Source organism: Rhinopithecus bieti, unplaced genomic scaffold (genome assembly GCF_001698545.2).
Source record: "Rhinopithecus bieti isolate Rb0 unplaced genomic scaffold, ASM169854v2 scaffold_3858, whole genome shotgun sequence".
NCBI lineage: Eukaryota > Metazoa > Chordata > Mammalia > Primates > Cercopithecidae > Rhinopithecus > Rhinopithecus bieti.
In genome coordinates, this window is record NW_016804227.1 from 578,770 (window position 1) to 600,389 (window position 21,620).

At 52.4% G+C, this 21,620-nt stretch overlaps 1 protein-coding gene and 1 long non-coding RNA gene across 2 annotated transcripts in view; one reads left to right on the forward strand and one right to left on the reverse strand.

Annotated features, from left to right (window-relative positions):
- Positions 1 to 21,620, forward strand: part of CLIP2 (CAP-Gly domain containing linker protein 2) — a 103,453-nt gene that overhangs the window by 66,514 nt on the left and 15,319 nt on the right. Inside the window, exons 8-12 of the mRNA XM_017867328.1 lie at positions 3,616 to 3,676; positions 11,355 to 11,459; positions 14,594 to 14,949; positions 15,298 to 15,877; positions 20,119 to 20,176. Coding sequence (XP_017722817.1) covers positions 3,616 to 3,676; positions 11,355 to 11,459; positions 14,594 to 14,949; positions 15,298 to 15,877; positions 20,119 to 20,176 — 1,160 coding nt within the window. The remainder of the gene's footprint in view (positions 1 to 3,615; positions 3,677 to 11,354; positions 11,460 to 14,593; positions 14,950 to 15,297; positions 15,878 to 20,118; positions 20,177 to 21,620) is intronic.
- On the reverse strand, positions 3,686 to 11,344 carry LOC108526529 (uncharacterized). Its single transcript, XR_001884544.1, has 3 exons — positions 11,213 to 11,344; positions 4,859 to 4,954; positions 3,686 to 3,786 (listed from the first exon to the last, which is right to left on the reverse strand). It is a non-coding gene; the product is annotated as an uncharacterized LOC108526529 (long non-coding RNA).

Here is a 21,620-nt window from a genome sequence, read left to right on the forward strand (position 1 = left end):
TTGGCCAGGCTGGTCTCGAACTCCTGACCTCAGGCTCTCCACCCTTCTCGGCCTCCCAAAGTGCAGGCATGAACTGTTGCGCCCGGCCTTGGAACACCACATTTGTTCATTGCATAGAGTTCATTGTTCCTGCACTCTCCAGCAGAATATTGAGAAGATAATAGCTGGCAGCGGTGGAAGGGAGGTTGGTTATCACACCAGGTGTCCCTGGGGAGCCATGCTCCGGGAAGAAGGTTAAATGTCCCACCTCTCCACTGTTCACACAGTGCGCCCCTCCCCAACCCAGGGCTGAGACCGTGGGTGGAACTCACAGCTCCTATCCCGGAACTCCATTTCTGTTTTTGTTTTTGGGTTTTTTTGTTTTTTGTTTCCTTCTTTCTTTCTTTCTTTCCTTCCTTCCTTCCTTCCTTCCTTTCTTTCTTTCTTTCTTCCTTCCTTCCTTCCTTCCTCCCTCCCTCCCTCCCTCCCTTTCTTCCTTCCCTCCCTTCTTTCTTTTAGATGGAGTCTTGCTCTTGTTGCCCAGGCTGGAGTGCAGTGCTGCGATCTCGGCTCACTGCAATCTCCACCTCCCAGGTTCAAGTGATTCTCCTGCCTCAGCCTCCTGAGTAGCTGGGATTACAGGCGTGTGCCACCATGCCGGCTTATTTTTGTATTTTTAGTAGAGACGGGGTTTCACCATATTGGCCAGGCTGGTCTCGAACTCCTGACCTCGAGTGATCCACCCGCCTCAGCCTCCCAAAGTGCTGGGATTACAGCCGTGAGCCACCGTGCCCGGCCTCCTTTATTTTTCTCTTTTGAGAAAACAGCACAGTCTTGCTCTGTCACTCAGGCTGGAGTGCAGTAGCTTGGCCATGGCCCAATGCAGCCTCAATCTCCCGGACTCATGCAATCCTCCTACCTCAGCCTCCCAGGTAGCTAGGACTATAGGCACACGCCATCATGCACAGCTAATTTTTTGTATCCATTCCCATTTTACACACCAGGAAGCTGAGGCTAAGAGAAACAGCAGCCAAGGGACTCCTGAAACGCCCTGTGTCCAGGTGTCAGCCCTGTGCTGCATGCTTCGCTGGTGTCATCGCTTTCAGTGCCACAACTGGCCAGGTGCAATGGCTCACACCTGTAATCTCAGCACTTTGGGAGGCCAAGGCAGGCGGATCACCTGAGGTCAGGAGTTTGAGACCGGCCTGAACAACATGGTGAAACCCCATCTCTACTAAAAACACGAAAATTAGCCAGGCGTGGTGGTGGGCGCCTGTAATCCCAGCTACTCGGGAGGCAGAGGCAGGAGAATCACTTGAACCCCGGAGGTGGAGGTTGCAGTGAGCTGAGATAGCGCCACTACAGTCCAGCTGGGTGACAGAGCGAGACTCTGCCTCAAAAAAAAAAAAAAAAAAAGGCACAAGCGGGACCCATCTCCCTTGCAGCCCTCCAACCAAAGACACCAGGCGGCAGGGGCTCTGGCCGACTCGGTCCTGGGTCACCTCCTCGTAGGACACAAAGCTGACAGTGGACAGAGGTTTGCCTTGGCCCAGGATCCTCTTTACCTCCTAGATGATGCCCAGATACCTACATCTCCCTCCCCTGTCCCCAGGCAGCAGCCAGCCCCATCCCCAGCACCCCTACTTGGGTCTGTTCTGTGAGCTTTCCGCTAGCACCTGTGCTCCATAAGCTGTTGATACTGTCGGATTCAGGGAGATGACGGTGTATTTATATCTGCCTGAGACAGCCGTAGGGGCCCACACATCTGGTTCCCATGGCAACGTGCCTGACGCCAACAAACAAACACTGATCTTTTTTTTCTTTTTTTTTTTTTAAGATGGAGTCTTGCTCTGTCACCCAGGCTGGAGTACAGTGGTGTGATCTTGGCTCACTGCAACCTCCACTTCCAGGTTCAAGCAATTCTCCTCCTGCCTCAGCCTCCTGAATAGCTGGGATTACAGGCTCACGCCACCATGCCTGGCTAATTTGTATATTTTTAGTAAAGATGGGGTTACACCATGTTGCCCAGGTTGGTCTTGAACTCCTGGACTCAAGTGATCCGCCTGCCTCGGCCTCCCAAAGTGCTGGGATTACAGGCACGAGCCACTGTGCTCAGCCACAAACACAGATCTTGAAGGCATCATGGAGTTGTGTTCAGAAGGGGCCTGGGTGGAAGTCTCTGTATTGTCCTGCGCTTGCTGTGTGGCCTTGGGCAGGTCGCTTGCCCTCTCTGGGCCTCATTCCTCATTGCTATGCTGAGAGCTGTTAGGAAGCCCTAGGAAGAGCAGCTTTGAATTTTTTTTTTTTTTTTTTTTTCCTGAGACAGAGTTTCGCTCTTGTTGCCCAGGCTGGAGTGCAATGGTGCAATCTTGGCTCACCGCAACCTCTGTCTGTTGGGTTCAAGCGATTCTCCTGCCTCAACCTCCTGAGTAGCTGCGATTACAGGCATGCGCCACCATGCCCAGCTAATTTTGTATGTTTAGTAGAGACAGAGTTTCTCCATGTTGGTCAGGCTGGTCTCAAACTCCCGACCTCAGGTGATCCGCCTGCCTCGGCCTCCCAAAGTTCTGGGATTATGGGTGTGAGTCACCATGCCTGGCCCAGCTTTGAGCTCCTATGTGTGGCTGTAAGGTGGAGTGGACCTGTGTCTCTCCCCTGTGCTGTCTTGACAGGTGTGTGGCTGAGTGTGTCTCCCTGAGGGCAGCCCTGAATGCCTGGACATTCCACATCCAGGGGCAGTCCTGGGAGTGGGGATTGGGCCTCTGGCCCCCAATTTTGAGGCCTGTGATGGGAACGGGGTCAACAGCAAAGGAAGCCCACTTTCCCCCTCTCCTTTCCTTCCTCCCCACAGGTTGTTCCTTGTGGTGGGTGTCTGTTCCCCGCAGTGATGAAAACAGTGTTGTCAGCTGGGCGTGGAGGCTCACGCCTGTAATCCCAGCACTTTGGGAGGCTGAAGTGGGCGGATCAGTTGAGGCCAGGAGTTCGAGACCAGTCTGGCCAACATGGCAAAACCCCGTCTCTACTAAAAATACAAAAATTTTGTATTGAGGTTGCATGCCCAGTGGCGCATGCCTGTAATCCCAGCTACTTGGGAAGCTGAGGCAGGAGAATCGCTTGAACCCGGGAGGCAAAGGCTTCAGTGAGCTGAGATCATGCCACTGCACTCCAACCTGGGCAACAGAGGGAGACTCTGTCAAAAAGAAAGACAGAGAGAGAGAGAGAAAGGGAGAGGAGGAGGGAGGGGAGGAAGGAAGGAAGGGAGGAGGAGGGAGGGAGGGAGGAGGGAGAGGGAGGGGAAGGGGAATCAGGGAGGGAGGAAGGAAGAAAGGAAAGAAAACAGTGTTTGTCACTCACATCCCCGGGCCACCCTGTCCTTTATTTTATTTCCCCCCACCCTTAGGAGGAAGGGTGTTGCCTTAAACACTCCCATTCTGGAGTTATTTGTGGTTCTTCCTAGAGTGCAGGACAGCAGGTTGGGAGGTCTAGAGCTTTCCAGGACTGTGGGCCATTTTGATGGGCTTGCCTCTGGACTCTGGGCCATTCTGATGGCCTCGCCTCTTCTCTGCTGTTGCTCACTCGGTGAATCCTGTTGCTCTGGGCAAAGACGGGTCAGCTACCTCTTTCCCTCCCCTGCAGGAAGGTGGAGGATCTGCAGTTCCGCGTGGAGGAGGAGTCCATCACCAAGGGAGACCTGGAGGTAACAGTCAGAGGCTCCTTCCCTGGGCACTCTCTGCACCAGTCCCTGGCCCCTGCTAGGGCAGATGGTCGTGAGGTCCAGCGGCAACTCCAGGACCCTGGGGGAAGGGGCTGGTTGGGGGAAAATGGGGAATGATCAAAGGTCTAGTGTCTGAGGTGTGAGTAGCTCAGCCCCAGGAGCCCCCCCAGGGAAGCTGTGCTCCCCGTGTTAGCAGCTGGATGGGGTGGGCAGGATGAACCCAGGGCAGGGCAGATGGAGGGCTGGGCCCCAGGATAGAGTGGCTGAGGTCCCTTGTCCCTTCTTCTTAGGCAGTAGCCCTGAAGGTGCCCCTTCGTTCATCTTGGATTCCAGGTAAAATTTTGGCTGAAAGTAGTTTGCTGAGTCACAGAATTTGTAGGTAGGAAAACTGAGGCTCAGAGACCAATGGAGCTGGGCATGGTGGCTCACACCTATAATCCCAGCACTTCAGGAGGCCAAGGCAGAGGATCACTTGAGCCCAGGAGTTCAAGACCAGCCTGGGCAACGTAGCAAGACCACATCTCTACAAAAAATTTAAAAAGTTAGCCGAGCTTGGTCATGTGCACCTGTGGTCCCAGCTACCTGGGGAGGCTGAGGCTAGAGGATCGCTTGAGTCTGGGAGATGGAGGCTCCAGTGAGCTATGATTGCACCTGTGCTTTTTTTGTTTTTTGTTTTGTTTTGTTTTGCTTTTTTTTTTTTTTTTTGTGTTAATTGGAAGACTCTTAAAAAAAAAAAAAAAAAAAAAAAAGGATGTTGGGGCACAACCAGGCGTCAGAGCCTCAGCCCAGCTAGGCATGTTCTGATTAAGTTTCCCTCTTAGCCAAGGGGCAGGCCATGTGGTTGCTCCTGGCTGACTTTTCCATTGGCAGATGCTCTCCTGCAGGGGTTGGATGGGGTTCTGGGAAAAGCACCTCTGTTTCCCAGGAACAGAGACCCCCTGTGCCAGCTGCAGTCACCATGGGGGCTTACTGAAGGGCTGTAGGAAAGGTCACAGCAGGGCAGGCCGTTTAGGGGACTGGAGCCAGAAGCAGCATCAGGAGCTAAGCCCATCCATGTGCCCCTTGCTCGGGGCCACCCTCCCATCTGTGTCTGGGGTCAGGCTCCTGTCTGTTTCCCACTGTGTCTCCCAGCTTGCTGTTCTCCCAGCCCCGCCCACTACCTACCAGCTGTCATCGAGAGAGGCTCTGATTGGTCCCAGTGGTAGCCAATGGGCTGGCTGGCTCTGGATAGGGGTCCACCCCGGATCCAATCGGCCCTGGCTGGGAGAGGCAGAAGGCGGGACAGACAGTGACAGACAGCTAATTCAGTCCAAAGGGTTGCAGAATCCTCACTCGACGTTTTATTGTACCAAACTGAATTGTGATCATATTCATGGCAACCAGAAGGCAAAATGACCAAAGTCCCACTCATCCCTTCATCATCCTCACCCTTTTATTTTTGGACACAGGATCTCACTGTGTTGCCCAGGCTGGAGTACAGTGGCACGATCTGGGCTCACTGAAGCCTCCACTTCCTGGGCTCAAGTGAGGCTTTGCCTCAGCCTCTCAAGTAGCTGGGACTACAGGCGTGTGCCCCCACACCCGGCTATTTTTTTTTTGTTTGTTTGTTTTTTGTAGAGGCGGGGTCTCACTGTGTTGCCCAAGTGGGTCTCAAACTCCTAGGTTCAAGCAATTCTCCTGCCTCGGCCTCCCAAAGGGCTGGGATTACATGCATGAGCCATCACATCTGGCCCCCACCCATCTTAAAAGTCAGAAATAAAAACCAGAGCCCCTCCTTGACCTCCTGGTCCCCTCCAGCTTTATCACCCCACCTCTCTGCCTGCCTTTATTGCAGAACTCTTCAGGAGTTTATCAGGCTCATGGTCTTCCCTCCTGTCCACACTCCCCCAGCTGCACAATGAGACGCCCCCATTCCAACTCCCCCGCCTCTTCTGCTGGCTTCTCCTCCTTCCTGTTCTCTGAACACTGGCCCATCCAAGAGCTCAGTCCCAGGCCCTTCACCCCTTGTCCACACTCGCCCTGAGAGCTTCCAGACTGTGGCCTCTGTGCCCTGGATGAGTCCCTATGAGTCCCACAGTCTTCCCCAAGCTCCCTCTACCATGCCCACTTGACATCTTCAACCAATTGAGGAAGAAGTAAGCACCTGTATCAATTTCCTGGGGCTGCAGTAATGCACGGCCGCAAATGTGTGGCTTAAAACAATACAAACATATGCCCTCGAAGTTCTGAAAGCCAGAAGTCTAAAATCAAGGCTGGGCGCGGTGGCTCATGCCTGTAATCCCAACACTTTGGGAGGCCAAAGCGGGCGGATCACTTGAGGTCAGGAGTTCTAGACCAGCCTGGCCAATGTGGTGAAACACTGTCTCTACTAAAAATACAAAATTAGTTCGGTATGGTGGTGGGTGCCTGTAATCCCAGCTACTCTGGAGACTGAGGCAGGGGAATCACTTGAACTCGGGAGGCGGAGGTTACGGTGAGCCGAGATTGCACCACTGCACTTCAGCCTGGACAGCAGAGTGAGACTCCTTCTCAAAAAAAGAAAAAAAAAAAGTCTGAAATCAGTGTTGGAGAATCTATTCCAATCTAGCTTCCAGTAAGATTGCCAGCAGCTCTTGGTGTTCTTTGGCCTGTATAACTGCATCAGGCCAGTCCCTGCCTCCTGTCACTTTGCCACCTTCCCTTTGTGGCATTTCACTTCACCATCTTATGGAGACAGCAGTCACTGGATTTAGGGCCCACTCTAATCCAATCCTAATCCAATATGACCTCATTTTAACTAACTACATGTGCAAGACCCTATTCCAAACAAGGTCACATTCATTCTTTATTTTGTTTGATTTTTATAGAGATGGGATCTCGCTATATTGCCCAGGCTGGTCTCAAACTTCTGAGCTCAAGCAATCCTCCCACCCTAGCCTCTCAAAATTCTGGGATTATAGGTGTGAACCACCATGCCTGGCTAAGGTCACATCCTGAGGTTCTGAGTGGGCATGAAATTTAAGAGGACACTATTCAACCCAGGACTGCAGCCCAAATGGAACATGTCCTAACCACATCTATCCAGGCCTCCCCTAACACCACCCCCCTTACAGTTCCCATCTCAGGAATTGGCCCCCAAATCCACACAGTTGGCTGGGCATGGTGGCTCACACCTGTAATCCCAGTGCTTTGGGAGCCTGATACAGGAAGACTGCTTGAGCCCAGGAGTTTTAGATCAGCCTGGGCAATATAGCAAGCCCCTGTTTCTACAAAAAATATAAAAAAATAAGGCAGGCATGGTGGCACATGCTTGTAATCCAAGCACTTTGGGAAGCCAGGGCGGGAGAATTGATTAAGCCCAGGAGTTTGAGACCAGCCTGGGCAACATAGGGAAACCTTGTCTCTACCAACAATGGAAAAATTATCCAGGTATGGTAATGCATGCCTATGGTCCCAGCTACTTGGGAGGCTGAGGTGGGAGGATCGCTTGAGCCCGGACAGCTGAGGCTGCAGTGAGCTGTGATCACACCACTGCACTCCAGCCCGGGCAACAAAGCAAGAGCAAGACCTTGTCTCAAAAAATAAAGGCTGGGCGTGGTGGCTCACGTCTGTAATCGCAGCACTTTGGGAGGCCGAGGCGGGCGGATCATGAGGTCAGGAGTTTGAGACCAGCCTGACCAACATAGTGAAACTCCATCTCTACTAAAAATACAAAAAATTAGCCGGGCGTGGTGGTGGGTGCCTGTAATCCCAGCTACCCAGGAGGCTTGAGATAGGAGAATTGCTTGAACCTGGGAGGCGGAGCTTGCAGTGAGCTGAGATTGCGTCATTGCACTCCAGCCTGGGCGACAGTGCAAGACTCGTTTCAAAAATAAATAAATAAAAAAAAAAATAAAAGTGAAAAAATTTAAAAGTAGAAAACAAAAAATTCCTTTTGACCTTGTCTCCAAAATGACGCACATCCCCACAGCTGCCTCCCTGAGCCAGGCCCCAGCACCATGCCATAGATAGCCCTCTCCTTAGTCTTCTGTTCCTCCAAAGTCCATTCTCCACACTGAATCTAATCTTTTTTTTTAATATCTGTTTCATTTTAATGTTGGAAATTTTAAGCCTATACAAAATAGAGAAGACAGTATAATGACCTTTCATTTACCCATCACTCAGCTTCAACAGTTACCAACTCACCGCCAGTCTTATTTCAGGCATGCCCTGACCCAGGGCCCCCTCCCACATCCCACACGTCATATGGCCAAATGTTTTAAAAATGTAAATCAGACCGGGTGCGGTGGCTCACACCTGCAATCCCAATACTTGGGAGGTAGAGGTGGGAGGGTTACTTGAGGCCAGGAGTTAGAGACCAGTCTGGGCAGCATAGTGAGACCCCATCTCCACAAAAATTAAAGTATTCTGACTGGGTGCGGTGGCTCACGCCTATCATCCCAGCACTTTGGGAGGCCAAGGCAGGTGGATCACTTGAGGTCAGGAGATTCAGACCAGCCTGGCCAACATGGTGAAACCCTGTCTCTACTAAAAATACAAGAATTAGCTGGGCGTGGTGGTGGGCACCAGTAATCCCAGCTACTCAGGAAGCTGAGACAGGAGAATCACTTGAGCCCAGGAGGCGGAGGTTGCAGTGAACCAAGATCATGCCACTGCACTCCAGCCTGGGCAACAGAGTGAGACTCTGTCTCAAAAACAAGTAGAAACAAAGAAACAAAATAAATAAAATAAAAAATTCACCAGGCATGGTAGCACATGCCTGTAGTCCCAGCTACTTGGGAGGCTGAGGCAGGAGGATCCTTTGAGTCCAGGAGGTTGAGGCTACAGTGAGCTATGATGGCGCCACTGCACTCCAGCCTGGGTGACAGAGCAAGACCCCATCTCTAAAAATAAATAAATAAAAAGTTAAAAAATATGGCTGGGTGTGGTGGCTCACGCCTGTAATCCCAGCACTTTGGGAAGCCAACGTGGGCGGATCGTTCGAGGTCAGGAACTCCAAACCAGCCTGGCTAACATGGCGAAACCCCATCTCTACTAAAAATACAAAAATTAGCTGGGCATGGTGGCACTCACCTGTAATTCCAGCTACTCAGGAGGCTGAGGCAGGAGAATCGCTTGAACCCAGGAGGCTGAGGTTGCTGAGGCAGGCTTCTACCACTGCACTCCAGCCTGGGTGACAGAGCGAGACTCTGCCTAAAAAAAAAAAGAAAAACTAATTTAAAAATAACAATGTAAATCAGATCCTGCCCCTTTCCTGCTGACACACCTAGCACTGCGACATTAGATATCATCTGGGCTCTGTAGAGTGGGCCAGAGAAGCAGAGAAGACCCCCAGGGCCCAACCCTCTCCACCCCCCCACCCCGCCACCTTGTCCCAGCCCTGTCTCACACCCCTGCCCCTAAGTTATCATACACCAGGCTTTTCTGTGTCTGGAACACCAGAAGTTGTGTCTTGCCTCTGAGCTTTTGTACACGCTAGTTCCCCTGCCTGAAACACTTGCGCCTCTTCCTCTGGCGCCTGCCTTGTACAAGGAGTCCTTCTTGTCCTTCAGGACTCACTATAAATTACATGTTTCCTCTATTTCACCTTCATTCCAGTTACTCTCTCCCCAGTGCTCTCTTCATAGTGCACATCACAATCTGGAATGATCTTCACTATTCTTTTATGGTTTGCATCCCCCTCCACCCCCAGAATATAAACCCTTTGAGGGGCCAGGCGTGGTGACTCACATCTGTAATCCCAGCACTTTGGGAGGCTGAGGCGGGCAGATCACCTGAGGTCAGGGGTTCGAGATCAGCCAACATGGTGAAACCCCATCTCTACTCAAAAATACAAAAATTAGCTGGGCATGATGGTAGGCACCTGCAATCCCAGCTACTTGGGAGGCTGAGGCTGGAGAATCACTTGAACCTGGTAGGTGGAGGTTGCAGTGAGCCACGATTGCACCACTGCATTCCAGCCTGGGTGAAAGAGGGAAACTCTGTCTCAACAACAAAAAAAAAAAAACAAAGAAAGTGAGAGGAGGAGTCCTTTGGAGTGGGACCAAATGAAGTTGCCCTTGAAACTGGGAAGCTAGAGGCTTTTTCTTGCCTGTGCGGGCTACTGGTTCAGTGTGTAGGATCATGCACCATCTATGAGGGTTCCAGGCAGGGCTGTTGTGCCCACCGACAGGGATGGGGTGGCTGGGATGGAGCTTGTGATTTTCTGGAAGAGACAGGCTGACTTCTTGGCACTGGAACGTGCTGCCAGGAGGGAGGCGGGAGAGGTGCGGGAGGGAGGGAGAGGAGAGAAAGAGAGAGGGAGGGAGACAGAGAGGGGAGAGAGGAAGGGAGAATGAGGGGGGAAAAGAGAAGGGGAGGGGGAGAAAACGAGGGAAGGAGAGAGACAGGGAGGGGAATGGAAAGAGAGAGGGTGGGAGAGAGGGATAAAGAAAGAAGGAGGGAGAGAGACGGGGATGGGGTGGGGAGAAAGAAGAGAAAGTGGGAAGGAGAGGGGAGAGAGAGAAACGGAAGGAGAGAGGAGAGGAGAGAGAGAACCTTTTTTTTGTTGTTCCTTAAGGAAAATTCAAGAAATAAAATAGGCCAAAGGACATAATCATCTCAATGTCTCTTAATGAATTGCAGGAGTATTTCTAATCAGGTGATGTCCATTTACACCTTCACCAATGGACAAGCTTCCGGGGTTTTATTACAGGTTTCACACCTGGATGCTGTTTCGCTAAGCCCCACCCCTTCAGAACTGCCCTGTAGCTGCTTTAACCCCTTTTCTCCTGGAGTATAAAGAGGACCCTCTGGCTTCTCCCTAAGATAAACTTGGGTTTCCAAACCACTCCAAATGTCCTCACCCTCCCCAGCTTCCCTTCCAAGATCTGTTATGTGAAATGCAAAAGCCAGTCTTGACACCCTGAGAATGCTGGCCTTTGTCAGCAGATGAAGCGGATATTGTCGAGCTGGAACAAAAGTGCCCTTGTGATTTATGGAGACCAGGCGTCCTCTGTGGGGTCTGGGGGGGGTGGGCACCAATGGGGCCCGGTGGTGGGAGGCACAGCCCAGCCTCCACCAAGGAGGCTGGGGCCAAGAGAATCGCGAGGGGTCGGGTACATTTTGGAAACATCTTTCGTGTTATGGGTTCTTGTACTTTTAGCACAGTCCTGGGGGGATGTCGAGCAGGAATCCCAGGGTCCTTTATTTATTTCTCATCCTGGGGGTCTCCTGTGTGCAGGATGCTTTGCCTACAACCAGTGACAGCCTGCAGGGGAACAGGAACAGGATGGGCCCCTCTCAAGGAGCGGGTCCTTGAAGAGGACCTTCAAGGTCAAGGGCTGGTAGTTGGGGGTGGAGGGGTGACAGAAAAGAAGCGAGGTGCCCATTGCTACCCCAAGTAGGGGCCGGCGAGGGAGGATGGCTGCAGCCCACCCCCCGCCCTGCACTGACCCAGCCGGGACACAGCAAGGGGTGGGCATCAGGCCCCACGCCCCTCGCCTCCCCAGACTCTCTCTTTCCCTGAGCAATTCTGGCTCATGAATCTACTCTCCTCACCTTGTTCACGGAAGATGACGCCTCCTCTCTCTCTCTCTCTCTCTCTCTTTCTTTCTCTCTCTCTCCGGCTTCTTCTTCCCTGTGCCCCCCTCCCTGCGTCCCCGCCCCCCACGCCCTACCGTGTCCACCCTGGGTGGACCAGACCCAGACGCAGCTGGAGCACGCGCGCATTGGGGAGCTGGAACAGAGCCTGCTACTGGAGAAGGCGCAGGCCGAGCGGCTGCTCCGAGAATTAGCGGACAACAGGGTAACCGCACCACCGCGCCACCGCACCCGCCTGGCCCGCCAGCCACCTTGCCCTTTGATGCCCTCTCTGGCTTCTCTGTTTCATTATTGACTCTCTTTCTTTAGCTGCTATCATCTTTTTTTTTTTTTTTTTTTTTTTTGCATCCCCTTGGAGGAGGGAAGTCAAGATTTAGAAATGTGCTTATGTGGCCGGGCACGGTGGCTCACGCCTGTAATCCCAGCACTTTGGGAGGCCAAGGAGGGTGGATCACCTGAGGTCAGGAATTCGAGACCAGACTGGCCAACATGGTGAAACCCCATCTCTACTAAAAATACAAAAATTAGCTGGGCGTGGTGGCTCATGCCCATGATCCCAGCTACTTGGGAGGCTGAGGCAGGAGAATCGCTTGAACCCAGGAGGTGGAGGTTGCAGTGAGCTGAGATCGTGCCACTGCACTCCAGCCTGGGTGACAGAGCAAGACTCCGCCTCAAAAACAAAGCAAAACAAAAAGAAATGTGCATATGTTCCCCGGTTCAGTGTTGCTTATTGGGGTGGAGTTGGGGGGGCGGGGGTGGTCTTTGTTTTTTGGGACTTGGCTCCCTAGCTCATGGCCCTAGCAGCTGAGAACATCCTGTGAGACCCCCCAATCCCCCCGCCCTGATGCATTGCCACGACAAAGTGTTGGGACCCTTGGGAATGTCCCACCCCTACGGAGGCAGACCCAGAAACCACTGATCCATGCCTCCTGTCTCCCCAGCTGAGGAGGCTGGGGAGAGGAAAGAGGTCAGGAACTACAAATCTCTTCCCGGATTCTCTCGCCCAGAGAGCCTGAAACATGGGGGCAGGAGGGGCTGGGCTGAAGGACCTGGGGCTGAGGAAGTGGTGGGACTTTTGGGGGAGCGGAGGTGTCCCCAGGGAATGGGGCTGTGATGGGTTCCGGAGCCATGGAACAGCTCTGCATGTGGGTGAGGCTTCCAGAGTCCTAGGGCGTGGTTCTGAGTCCCTGCTCCAGGCCCCGCAGTCCCCTCCAGGCTTACCATGCACGCCTGAGACCCGGCACTCTGCAGGCATTCACAGCCGGCCGGCCCCCGAGCAGTCCCCCTGAGAGGAAGTTAAAACAGGCAGCAAGTGATTACTGGAAAAGCACCCCGTAAACAGTATGTAGCGTGGAAGGAGCAGTGGTCAGTTTCTGCACGTTGGCCTCAGTGCACAAGTGGTTGTTTGCATGTGTGCAGGTGTCCGGAGACACACAGTGTCCATTTGCACACACTGGCCATTGCTCAGTGACCATGTGCTTGTACAGTACACACTCATGTGCATGAAGACTGAACGCACAAACTGACCCAGTCACCGTGGATGGGCAGGAGCCCTCCAAATGCATCTTGAACTGGGGTTCAATCTGATGAAAACACACAAACGGCTGGGCGTGGTGGCTCACCTGTAATCCCAGCGCTTTGGGAGGCCAAAGTGGGTGAATCACCTGAGGTCATCTGAGGTCAGGAGTTCAAGACCAGCCTGACCAACATGGTGACACCCCATTTCTATTAAAAATACAAAAATTAACTGGGCGGGGTGGTGCACACCTGTAGTCCCAGCTACTTGAGAGGCTGAAACAGGAGAATCATTTGAACCAGGGAGGTGGAGGTTGTAGTGAGCCGAGATCGCGCCACTGCACTCCAGCCTGGGCAAGAGAGTGAGACTCCATCTCAAAAAAAACAAAACCGAAAACAAAACAAAATAGGTTTATTGAACTAAAGGATACCTTAGGAAATAAAATGTTTAAAGCTTGTAATAGATTTAAAGCTTGAAAATATCTCATTTTCTTATCTATGACCATCAACATGATCAAGGTGGTTTTTTGGAGAATGGAGCCTCTAAGAGTTTTTTGCTGAAAGATGGGTCTGGGAGCACCTTGTTCTGCTTTAAGCATTAAACTGGACCCTTCTTGGCCACTGCCTCCAGCCAGCCCCCTGGCTGGGGACCTTCTTAGGGCAGGATAATGCAAAATTCACTTTGGCCTCTGCTCTTAACGTTAACAACAATAAAAAAAATTCTTAATAAAAATACAAAGCACTAACTCAGTTGGGCATGGTGGCTCATGCCCATAGAGTCCCAGCTGCTCTTGAGGCTAAGGCAGGAAGATTGCTTGAGCCCAGGAATTTGAGGGTGCAGTGAGCTATTATTGTGTGGCTGCACTCCAGCTTGGGCAACATAGCTAGACCCCTGTCTCTTTAAAAAAAAAAAAAAAAAAAAGGCCGGGCACGGTGGCTCAAGCCTGTAATCCCAGCACTTTGGGAGGCCGAGACAGGCGGATCACGAGGTCAGGAGATCGAGACCATCCTGGCTAACACGGTGAAACCCCGTCTCTACTTAAAAAAAAAAACTAGCCGGGCGTGGTGGCGGGCACCTGTAGTCCCAGCTACTCGGGAGGCTGAGGCAGGAGAATGGCGTAAACCCGGGAGGCGGAGCTTGCAGTGAGCTGAGATGCGGCCACTGTACTCCAGCCTGGGCGACAGAGCAAGACTCCGTCTCAAAAAAAAAAAAAAAAAAAAAAAGGTTGGGCGCTGTGGCTCACACCTATTATCCCAACACTTTGGGAGCCCAAGGCAGGTGGATCACTTGAGGCTAGGAGTTTGAGACCAGCGTAGGCAAAAGGGTGACACGCCGTCTATACCAAAAAATACAATAATTTCCCAGGCGCATGGTGGTGAGTGCCTGTAGTCCCAGCTACTCGGGAGGCTGAGGCAGGAGAATCACTTGAACCTGGAAAGTGGAGGTTACAGTGAGCTGAGATCACACCACTGCATTCCAGCCTGTGTGACAGAGCAAGACTCAAAAAAAAAAAAAAAAAAAGCTGTACCCTCAAGTAGGTGGTTTCTTTTAACCACCAATTTGTGCAAGCCACCTAGGTAGAGGAGTGGCGACAGTTGGCTCTGAATCTTTGGGGTACAGCCAGGGGAATCTTTCTGGATGCTGTGATGGGCAGGGCCTCTATGTCCAGCCCAGACTTAGGAGGGAGTGGGCGCCTTTCCCTTCCCATGACCACCTGCTGGGGCTGGTGTCCTCTAGTGGAGGCCCCCCGACCCCCACCATTGTGCCCTCCTCGCCTTCCAGCCAGCCAACCCGCTGATCCCTGCCTCCTTCTCTCCCCGCAGCTGACCACAGTGGCCGAGAAGTCCCGGGTGCTGCAGCTGGAGGAGGAGCTCACCCTGCGCCGCGGTGAGATCGAGGAGCTCCAGCAGTGCCTGTTGCACTCGGGCCCCCCGCCCCCGGACCACCCCGACGCGGCGGAGACCCTGCGGCTGCGGGAGCGCCTGCTCTCGGCCAGCAAGGAGCACCAGAGGGAGAGCGGGGTGCTGCGGGATAAATACGAGAAGGCCCTGAAGGCCTACCAGGTGGAGGTGGACAAGCTCCGCGCGGCCAATGAGAAGTATGCACAGGAGGTGGCAGGCCTGAAGGACAAGGTTCAGCAGGCCACCAGCGAGAACATGGGGCTCATGGACAACTGGAAATCCAAACTGGACTCGCTGGCCTCGGACCACCAGAAGTCCCTGGAGGACCTCAAAGCCACCCTGAACTCGGGCCCAGGCGCCCAGCAGAAGGAGATCGGGGAGCTGAAGGCGGTGATGGAAGGCATCAAGATGGAGCACCAGCTGGAGCTGGGTAACTTGCAGGCCAAGCATGACCTGGAGACCGCCGTGCACGTGAAGGAGAAGGAGGCCCTGCGGGAGAAGCTGCAGGAGGCCGAGGCGGAGCTGCCGGGGCTGCAGGGGCACTGCCGGGCCCCCCTGGAGGTGGAAGCCAGCCAGCACCGGCCGGNGGCCACCAGCGAGAACATGGGGCTCATGGACAACTGGAAATCCAAACTGGACTCGCTGGCCTCGGACCACCAGAAGTCCCTGGAGGACCTCAAAGCCACCCTGAACTCGGGCCCAGGCGCCCAGCAGAAGGAGATCGGGGAGCTGAAGGCGGTGATGGAAGGCATCAAGATGGAGCACCAGCTGGAGCTGGGTAACTTGCAGGCCAAGCATGACCTGGAGACCGCCGTGCACGTGAAGGAGAAGGAGGCCCTGCGGGAGAAGCTGCAGGAGGCCCAGGAGGAGCTGGCCGGGCTGCAGCGGCACTGGCGGGCCCAGCTGGAGGTGGAAGCCAGCCAGCACCGGCTGGAGCTGCAGGAGGCCCAGGACCAGCGCCGGGATGCCGAGCTGCGCGTGCACGAGCTGGAAAAGCTGGACGTGGAGTACCGGGGCCAGGCGCAGGCCATTGAGTTCCTCAAGGAGCAGATCTCGCTGGCCGAGAAGAAGATGCTGGACTATGAGCGGCTGCAGCGGGCAGAAGCCCAGAGCAAACAGGAGGCCGAGAGATTGCGGGAGAAGCTCCTGGTGGCTGAGAACAGACTCCAGGCTGTGGAGGCCCTGTGCTCCTCCCAGCACACCCACGTAGGCACCTGCCTGTCCTGCTGGGGCGGGAGGATCGGGCTGGGGAGGGCTTGGGCGTTTGCTGACTTCTGTTATATAGCCCAGGAAGCCATTTCCCTTGTCCCTGAGAGCATGCCTGGGGCAGTCAAGGAAGGGGTCACCTGGCCAAGGAGCTCCTTGGCCCTCTGTTAGAGGGGCAGCACGCCCCGGTGACCAGGGAGAACTGAAGCTGGTCTGAGCTGACCTGGCTGCGTCCCCCCCACAGAGCAGGCCTGGAGAGATGGGACCTCGGTGCAGAGAACGGGCTTTGATTTACCCACACATGTCTTAGGGTGCAGGACTCCTGGGACCCGGGACCTCAGACCCTGTGCCCTGGGGCTGGCACAGACCTGAAGGGAAACTCTGCCCATCCCCCCATCTCCAACTCAGAAGCTCACCTGGGGAAGCAGTGGCAGCCCCCTTTCTGCCAGTCCTAACGAGACTTTAGCAACGGTGCCAACAAGTACTTCCCCAGAATGTGGGAGTTCCCAGAGTGGGGTCTGGAAGGCTAGAGGGGGTGGCCCTAAAGAGGTCGCTGTCACCAATGTCAATTTTGCTCCAAATCTAGAAATTCCTTAAGCATCTACCCCTTCTTCCTTCAGCTGAACCCATCCTCCCAGCCCCTCTGAGGAGGTCAGCACCCAGGTGGGCTGTGCCCACTCCACCAGGGCCAGGAAGGGCCTTTTGAGTGGCTCTGGGTACCACGTCTTATGCAGGCCCTGTGTGACTCCATTTCACCTTAACACCCTTAGATTGATACTGGCTGCATTTCACAGGTGAGCAAACCAAGACTTTCCCAGATCCCCAGCCTCTCACTCTCAGTGGCAGAGATCTCCAACCCCACTGCCTGTGGGGCTGACAGAGGGTACCCAAGACGACAGGAATTAATTCGTAGGAGGGATGGCTAGCAGCAGACTCTTGCCTGCATGCAAATTGTACTCAGGGATTGTTGAGTTTCCAGTTCCCTCACGTACATTATTTTATTTTATTTTATTTTTGAGATAGAGTTTCACTCTTGTTGCCCAGGCTGGAGTGCAACGGTGTGATCTCGGCTCACTGCAACCTCCGCCTCCCAGGTTCAAGCAATTCTCCTGTCTCAGCCTCCCAAGTAGCTGCGATTACAGGTGTGCATCACCACGCCCAGATAATTTTTATATTTTTAGTAGAGGCAGGGTTTCGCCATGTAGTCCAGGTTGATCTCAAACTCCTGACTTCAGGTGATCCACCCTCCTCAGCCTCCCAAAGTGCTAGGATTACAGGCGTAAGCCACCATCCCTGGCTTTTTCTGGTTTTGTTTTTGAGACAGGGTCTTGCTCTGTCTCCCAGGCTGCAGTGCAGTGGCATGATCATGGCTCACTGCAGTCTCAACCTCCCAGGTTTGAGTGAGCCTCCCACTTCAGCCTTCCAAGTCACTGGGACCACAGGTGTGCCCCACCATACCCGGCTAATTTTTATAGTTTTTGTAGAGACGGGGTTTCACCATGTTGCCCAGGCTGGTCTTGAACTCCTGGGCTCAAGCCATCTGCCCCCTTTGCCTCCCAAAGTGCTGGGATTACAGGGAGGAGGTTCCGCACCTGGCCACCTTCATGTATAGTCAAACCAGAATTTAGGGCCGGGTGTGGTGGCTCACACCTATAATCCCAGCATTTCAAGAGGCTGAGGCAGGAGGATTGCTTCAGGCCAGGAGACCAGCCTGGAAAACATAGTTAGACCTCATCTCTACAAAAATAAAAAATTAGCCAAGTACAGTGGTAGTGTACCTGTAGTCCCCAGCTACACTGGAGGCTGAGGCAAGTGGATTACTTGAGCCTAGGGGTTTGAGGCTGCAGTGAGCTATGATTGTACCACTGCACTCCAGCCGGGCACGGTGGCTCAAGCCTGTAATCCCAGCACTTTGGGAGGCCGAGACGGGGGAATCATGAGGTCAGGAGATCGAGACCATCCTGGCTAACACAGTGAAACCCCGTCTCTACTAAAAAATACAAAAAAACTAGCCGGGCGAGGTGGCGGGTGCCTGTAGTCTCAGCTACTCGGGAGGCTGAGGCAGGAGAATGGCATAAACCCGGGAGGCGGAGCTTGCAGTGAGCTGAGATCCGGCCACTGCACTCCAGCCTGGGTGACAAAGCGAGATTCCGTCTCCAAAAAAAAGAAAAGAAACAAACAAAAAAACCCAGAATGTAGCATGTGGGCAGTAAGTTCTCAGGACTTCTGATTCCAGGGTGCTTTTTGTCTAAAAGAAGGAAATCTTTCTGCATCATGCCTTTGAGGTCCATTTGCAAACAGCTTCCTGCCCCTTCTCCCAGGGGGGGATTTTTTTTTTTTTTTTTTTTTTTTTTTTTTTTTAAGAATTGCTCTCCAGTGTCCTGCTGAAAGGAAGGAGAAACCCAAATTAGCTTATGTGCTGGCCTGATTAGCTGCTCAGGGCAGGCAGAAACAGCCTGCAACTCAGGAACTGAATTCCCTGAGCAGAGAGCTTTGAGGCTGCTGTGATTCCACAGAGCATGGGGGGACAGAGACCTGAGGACGCCTCCCCCTGTCACTGCCCTTCACTCACAGGTGCCCTTAGGCCAAGGAGTAGTAGTGACCTCAGAAAGCCCATCTATTGGCCAGGTGCGGTGGCTCACACCTGTAATCCCAGCTACTCGGGAGGCTGAGGCACCAGGATGGCTTGAACCCAGGAGGTGGAGGTTGCAGTGAGCCGAGATCGTGCCACTGCACTCCGGCCTGGGCAACAGAGGGAGACTCCGTCTGGAAAAAAGGAAAGCCCATCTGTTGATTTTCTATACACACTGGGCTTCAGTCTAAATGCATATGTCCCCACGTTCAGAGGTTTAGGTCTAAGGACAACTGGATTTTTGGTCTCATGTAGTAAATATGGGAATTTAAAAAATTATTTTAGTGGCCGGGCACGGTGGCTCACGCCTGTGATCCCAGCACTTTGGGAGCCTGAGGCGGGCAGATCACGAGGTCAGGAGTTTGAGACCAACATGGCCAACATAGTGAAACCCCGTCTCTACTAAAAATACAAAAATTAGCCGGGCGAGGTGGCGGGTGCCTGTAGTCTCAGCTACTCAGGAGGCTGAGGCAGGAGAATCACTTCAGAATCCAGGAGGCAGAAGTTGCAGTGAGCCGAGATCACACCACTGCACTACAGCCTGGGCGACAGAGTGAGACTCCTTCTCAAAAAATAATAATAAAATTTTTAAAAAACACAAAAATTAGCTGGGCGTGGTGGCGGGCGCCTGTAATCCCAGCTACTCGGGAGGCTGAGGCAGGAGAATTGCTTGAACCCAGGAAGCGAAGGTTGCAGTGAGCCGAGATTGAGCCACTGCACTCTAGCCTGGACATCAGGGTGAGACTCCATCTCAAAAAAAAAAAAAAAAAAATTAGTGTGTGCCTCATTACTGCATCATATATAAATTATGATCCAAGGGGCTTAGTTCATTACAACTAATTGAGACTCAAATAGGACTTGGGATGTATGAACAGAAGTATGAGGGGCAGGATGATGGAGGTGACTGCCTACTCAGCTCTGTGCTGCCCTGATCTGCAGTGCCAGACTCTGGCTGGCTCAGAGGACAGCCAGCCTGGGCAGGAGACTGGAAACTCCTGCCAAGAGTGGCAGGGAGCCTATTGGTTGTGTTTCGACTTTTGTCATAGTGATGTGTGCCAGGCTGATTTTTTTTTTTAATCGGTCTTTTCTTCTTTGGCCTCTGAGTTTATTATTAAAAAGAAATGTTAGAGAGAAAGAAGCTAGCATTTAATGAAGTCCCTCCAGGAGGCGGCCCCAAGCACACTGTGCACACACTAACCCAAAGCAGCCAATGTTTGTTTGATGGATGAGAAACTGAGTCCAGAAGTCTTGTCTCTTGGAGACAGAGAAACGAATTCCCAGGACAAATTTCTGTAGGCGTCGCAGGGCAGGAGCCATCTGTTTAATATAATAAACATTTTCAACAAAGCAAGGGTAGGAGGTATTCATGTATAAGCTGCACGAGCAGCCGTCAGCGGAGCTGAGTGCAGAATGGGGGTCCTCTGTTGTCAGGGAGGTCAGACTGAGGACGTCTGCACTCTCTGCTACTGCAACAAGTCCCTGAGTCCGTCACTGAGGTCCCCCTTTGTAGGGGTAGGGCGTGCAAACTGCAGGTGTGCTTGCTGTACTGGCTGGGGCTGGGGCCAAGGGGCAGAGGCAAGCATCCCCCTTACAGGGGCTCTTTTTGCAGATGATTGAGTCGAATGACATTTCAGAGGAGACGATCAGGACGAAGGAAACTGTGGAGGGTGAGTGGCCGCTGGGCCGGGCGGGACTCTGGGCTCTGGGAAGAGGCTGGCTGGCTCTGCCTTCCTGCTGGGTCACATTTTGGTTTGCATCATCTGCCATTTGGTAAGAGTCAACTCCTGTGTGCAGTGAGCTATGTACTCCTGCAAGGGAGGAGGCCAGTTTACAGAGGGATAGGCATTGCATCAGCCTCCCAAGTTGCTGTCTTTTTTGTTTTTGTTTTTTTTAAACATTTAATGGAATATTAACCTTAATGAATCATCAAATCTTATTATTTGTTTGATTTATACTTTATTTTTATTTATTTAGTTAGTTTATACTTTATTTTTATCTATTTATTTATTTATTTTAGATGGAGTTTCACTCTGTCGCCAGGCTGGAGTGCAGTGGTGCAATCTCAGCTCACTGCAACCTCCAACTACCTGGTTCAAGAGATTCTCCTGTCTCAGTCTCCCGAGTAGCTGGGATTACAGGCATGCACCACCATGCCCGGCTTATTTTTGTATTTTTAGTAGAGACAGGGTTTCACCATGTTGACCAGGGTGGTCTCGATCTCCTGACCTCATGATCCGCCCGCCTTGGCCCCCCAAAGTGCTGGGATTACAGGCATGAGCCACCATGCCCAGCCGGTTTAAACTTTAAAAACAGGTCTAAACTTCAAATGGTTCAAAGGGCATATGGCAAAGTATTCTCTGTTCTCTATTCTTCCCTCCCTGAAGGTGCAGTGTTAGCTTCTTTATATCCCCTTTCCAAAAATATTTTATGCAGGTACAAGCAACCAAGTAACACAAATGGTACCATACCTTCCATTCTTTCAGCTCCTTGATTTATTCCACTTAACAATGTATCTTGGAGATGGTTCCTTATCAGTAGTACATTCTTTTACAGGGTACAGAATATTCCATTGTGTGGAGGTACCATTGTGTATTTAGCTGGTTTCCGGTAACCATCACAGATTGTTTCCAGTCTTGGTCAATTACAAAGATGGTAGATTGTTTCCAGCCTTGGTCAATTACAAACACCACTGTAGTAAATTACTTTGACTTCCATTGGGCTCAACCAATTTTAACTCCCACCAGCTGTGGTTGAAAGCCTGTTTCCCCTCAAACTCCATCAACAAAATGTTTGATCAGACTTTGTGATCTTTGCCAATCTGAAACGTAAAAGGTGCTATCTGATGTAACTTCAACTCACCTTTCTTTTACATGGATGAACTTAAGAGGTATTTCTATTTGCATTTTTTTTTTTAAGATGGAGTCTCACTCTGTTACCCAGGCTGGAGTGCAGCGATGCGATCTCTGCTCACCACAACCTCCACCTCCCAGGTTCAAGTGATTCTCCTGCCTCAGCCTCCCAAGTAGCTGGGACTACAGGCGCTTGCCACCATGCCCTGCTAATTTTTTTTTTTTTTTTTTTTTTTTTTTTTTTTTTAGAAAAAAATTTTTT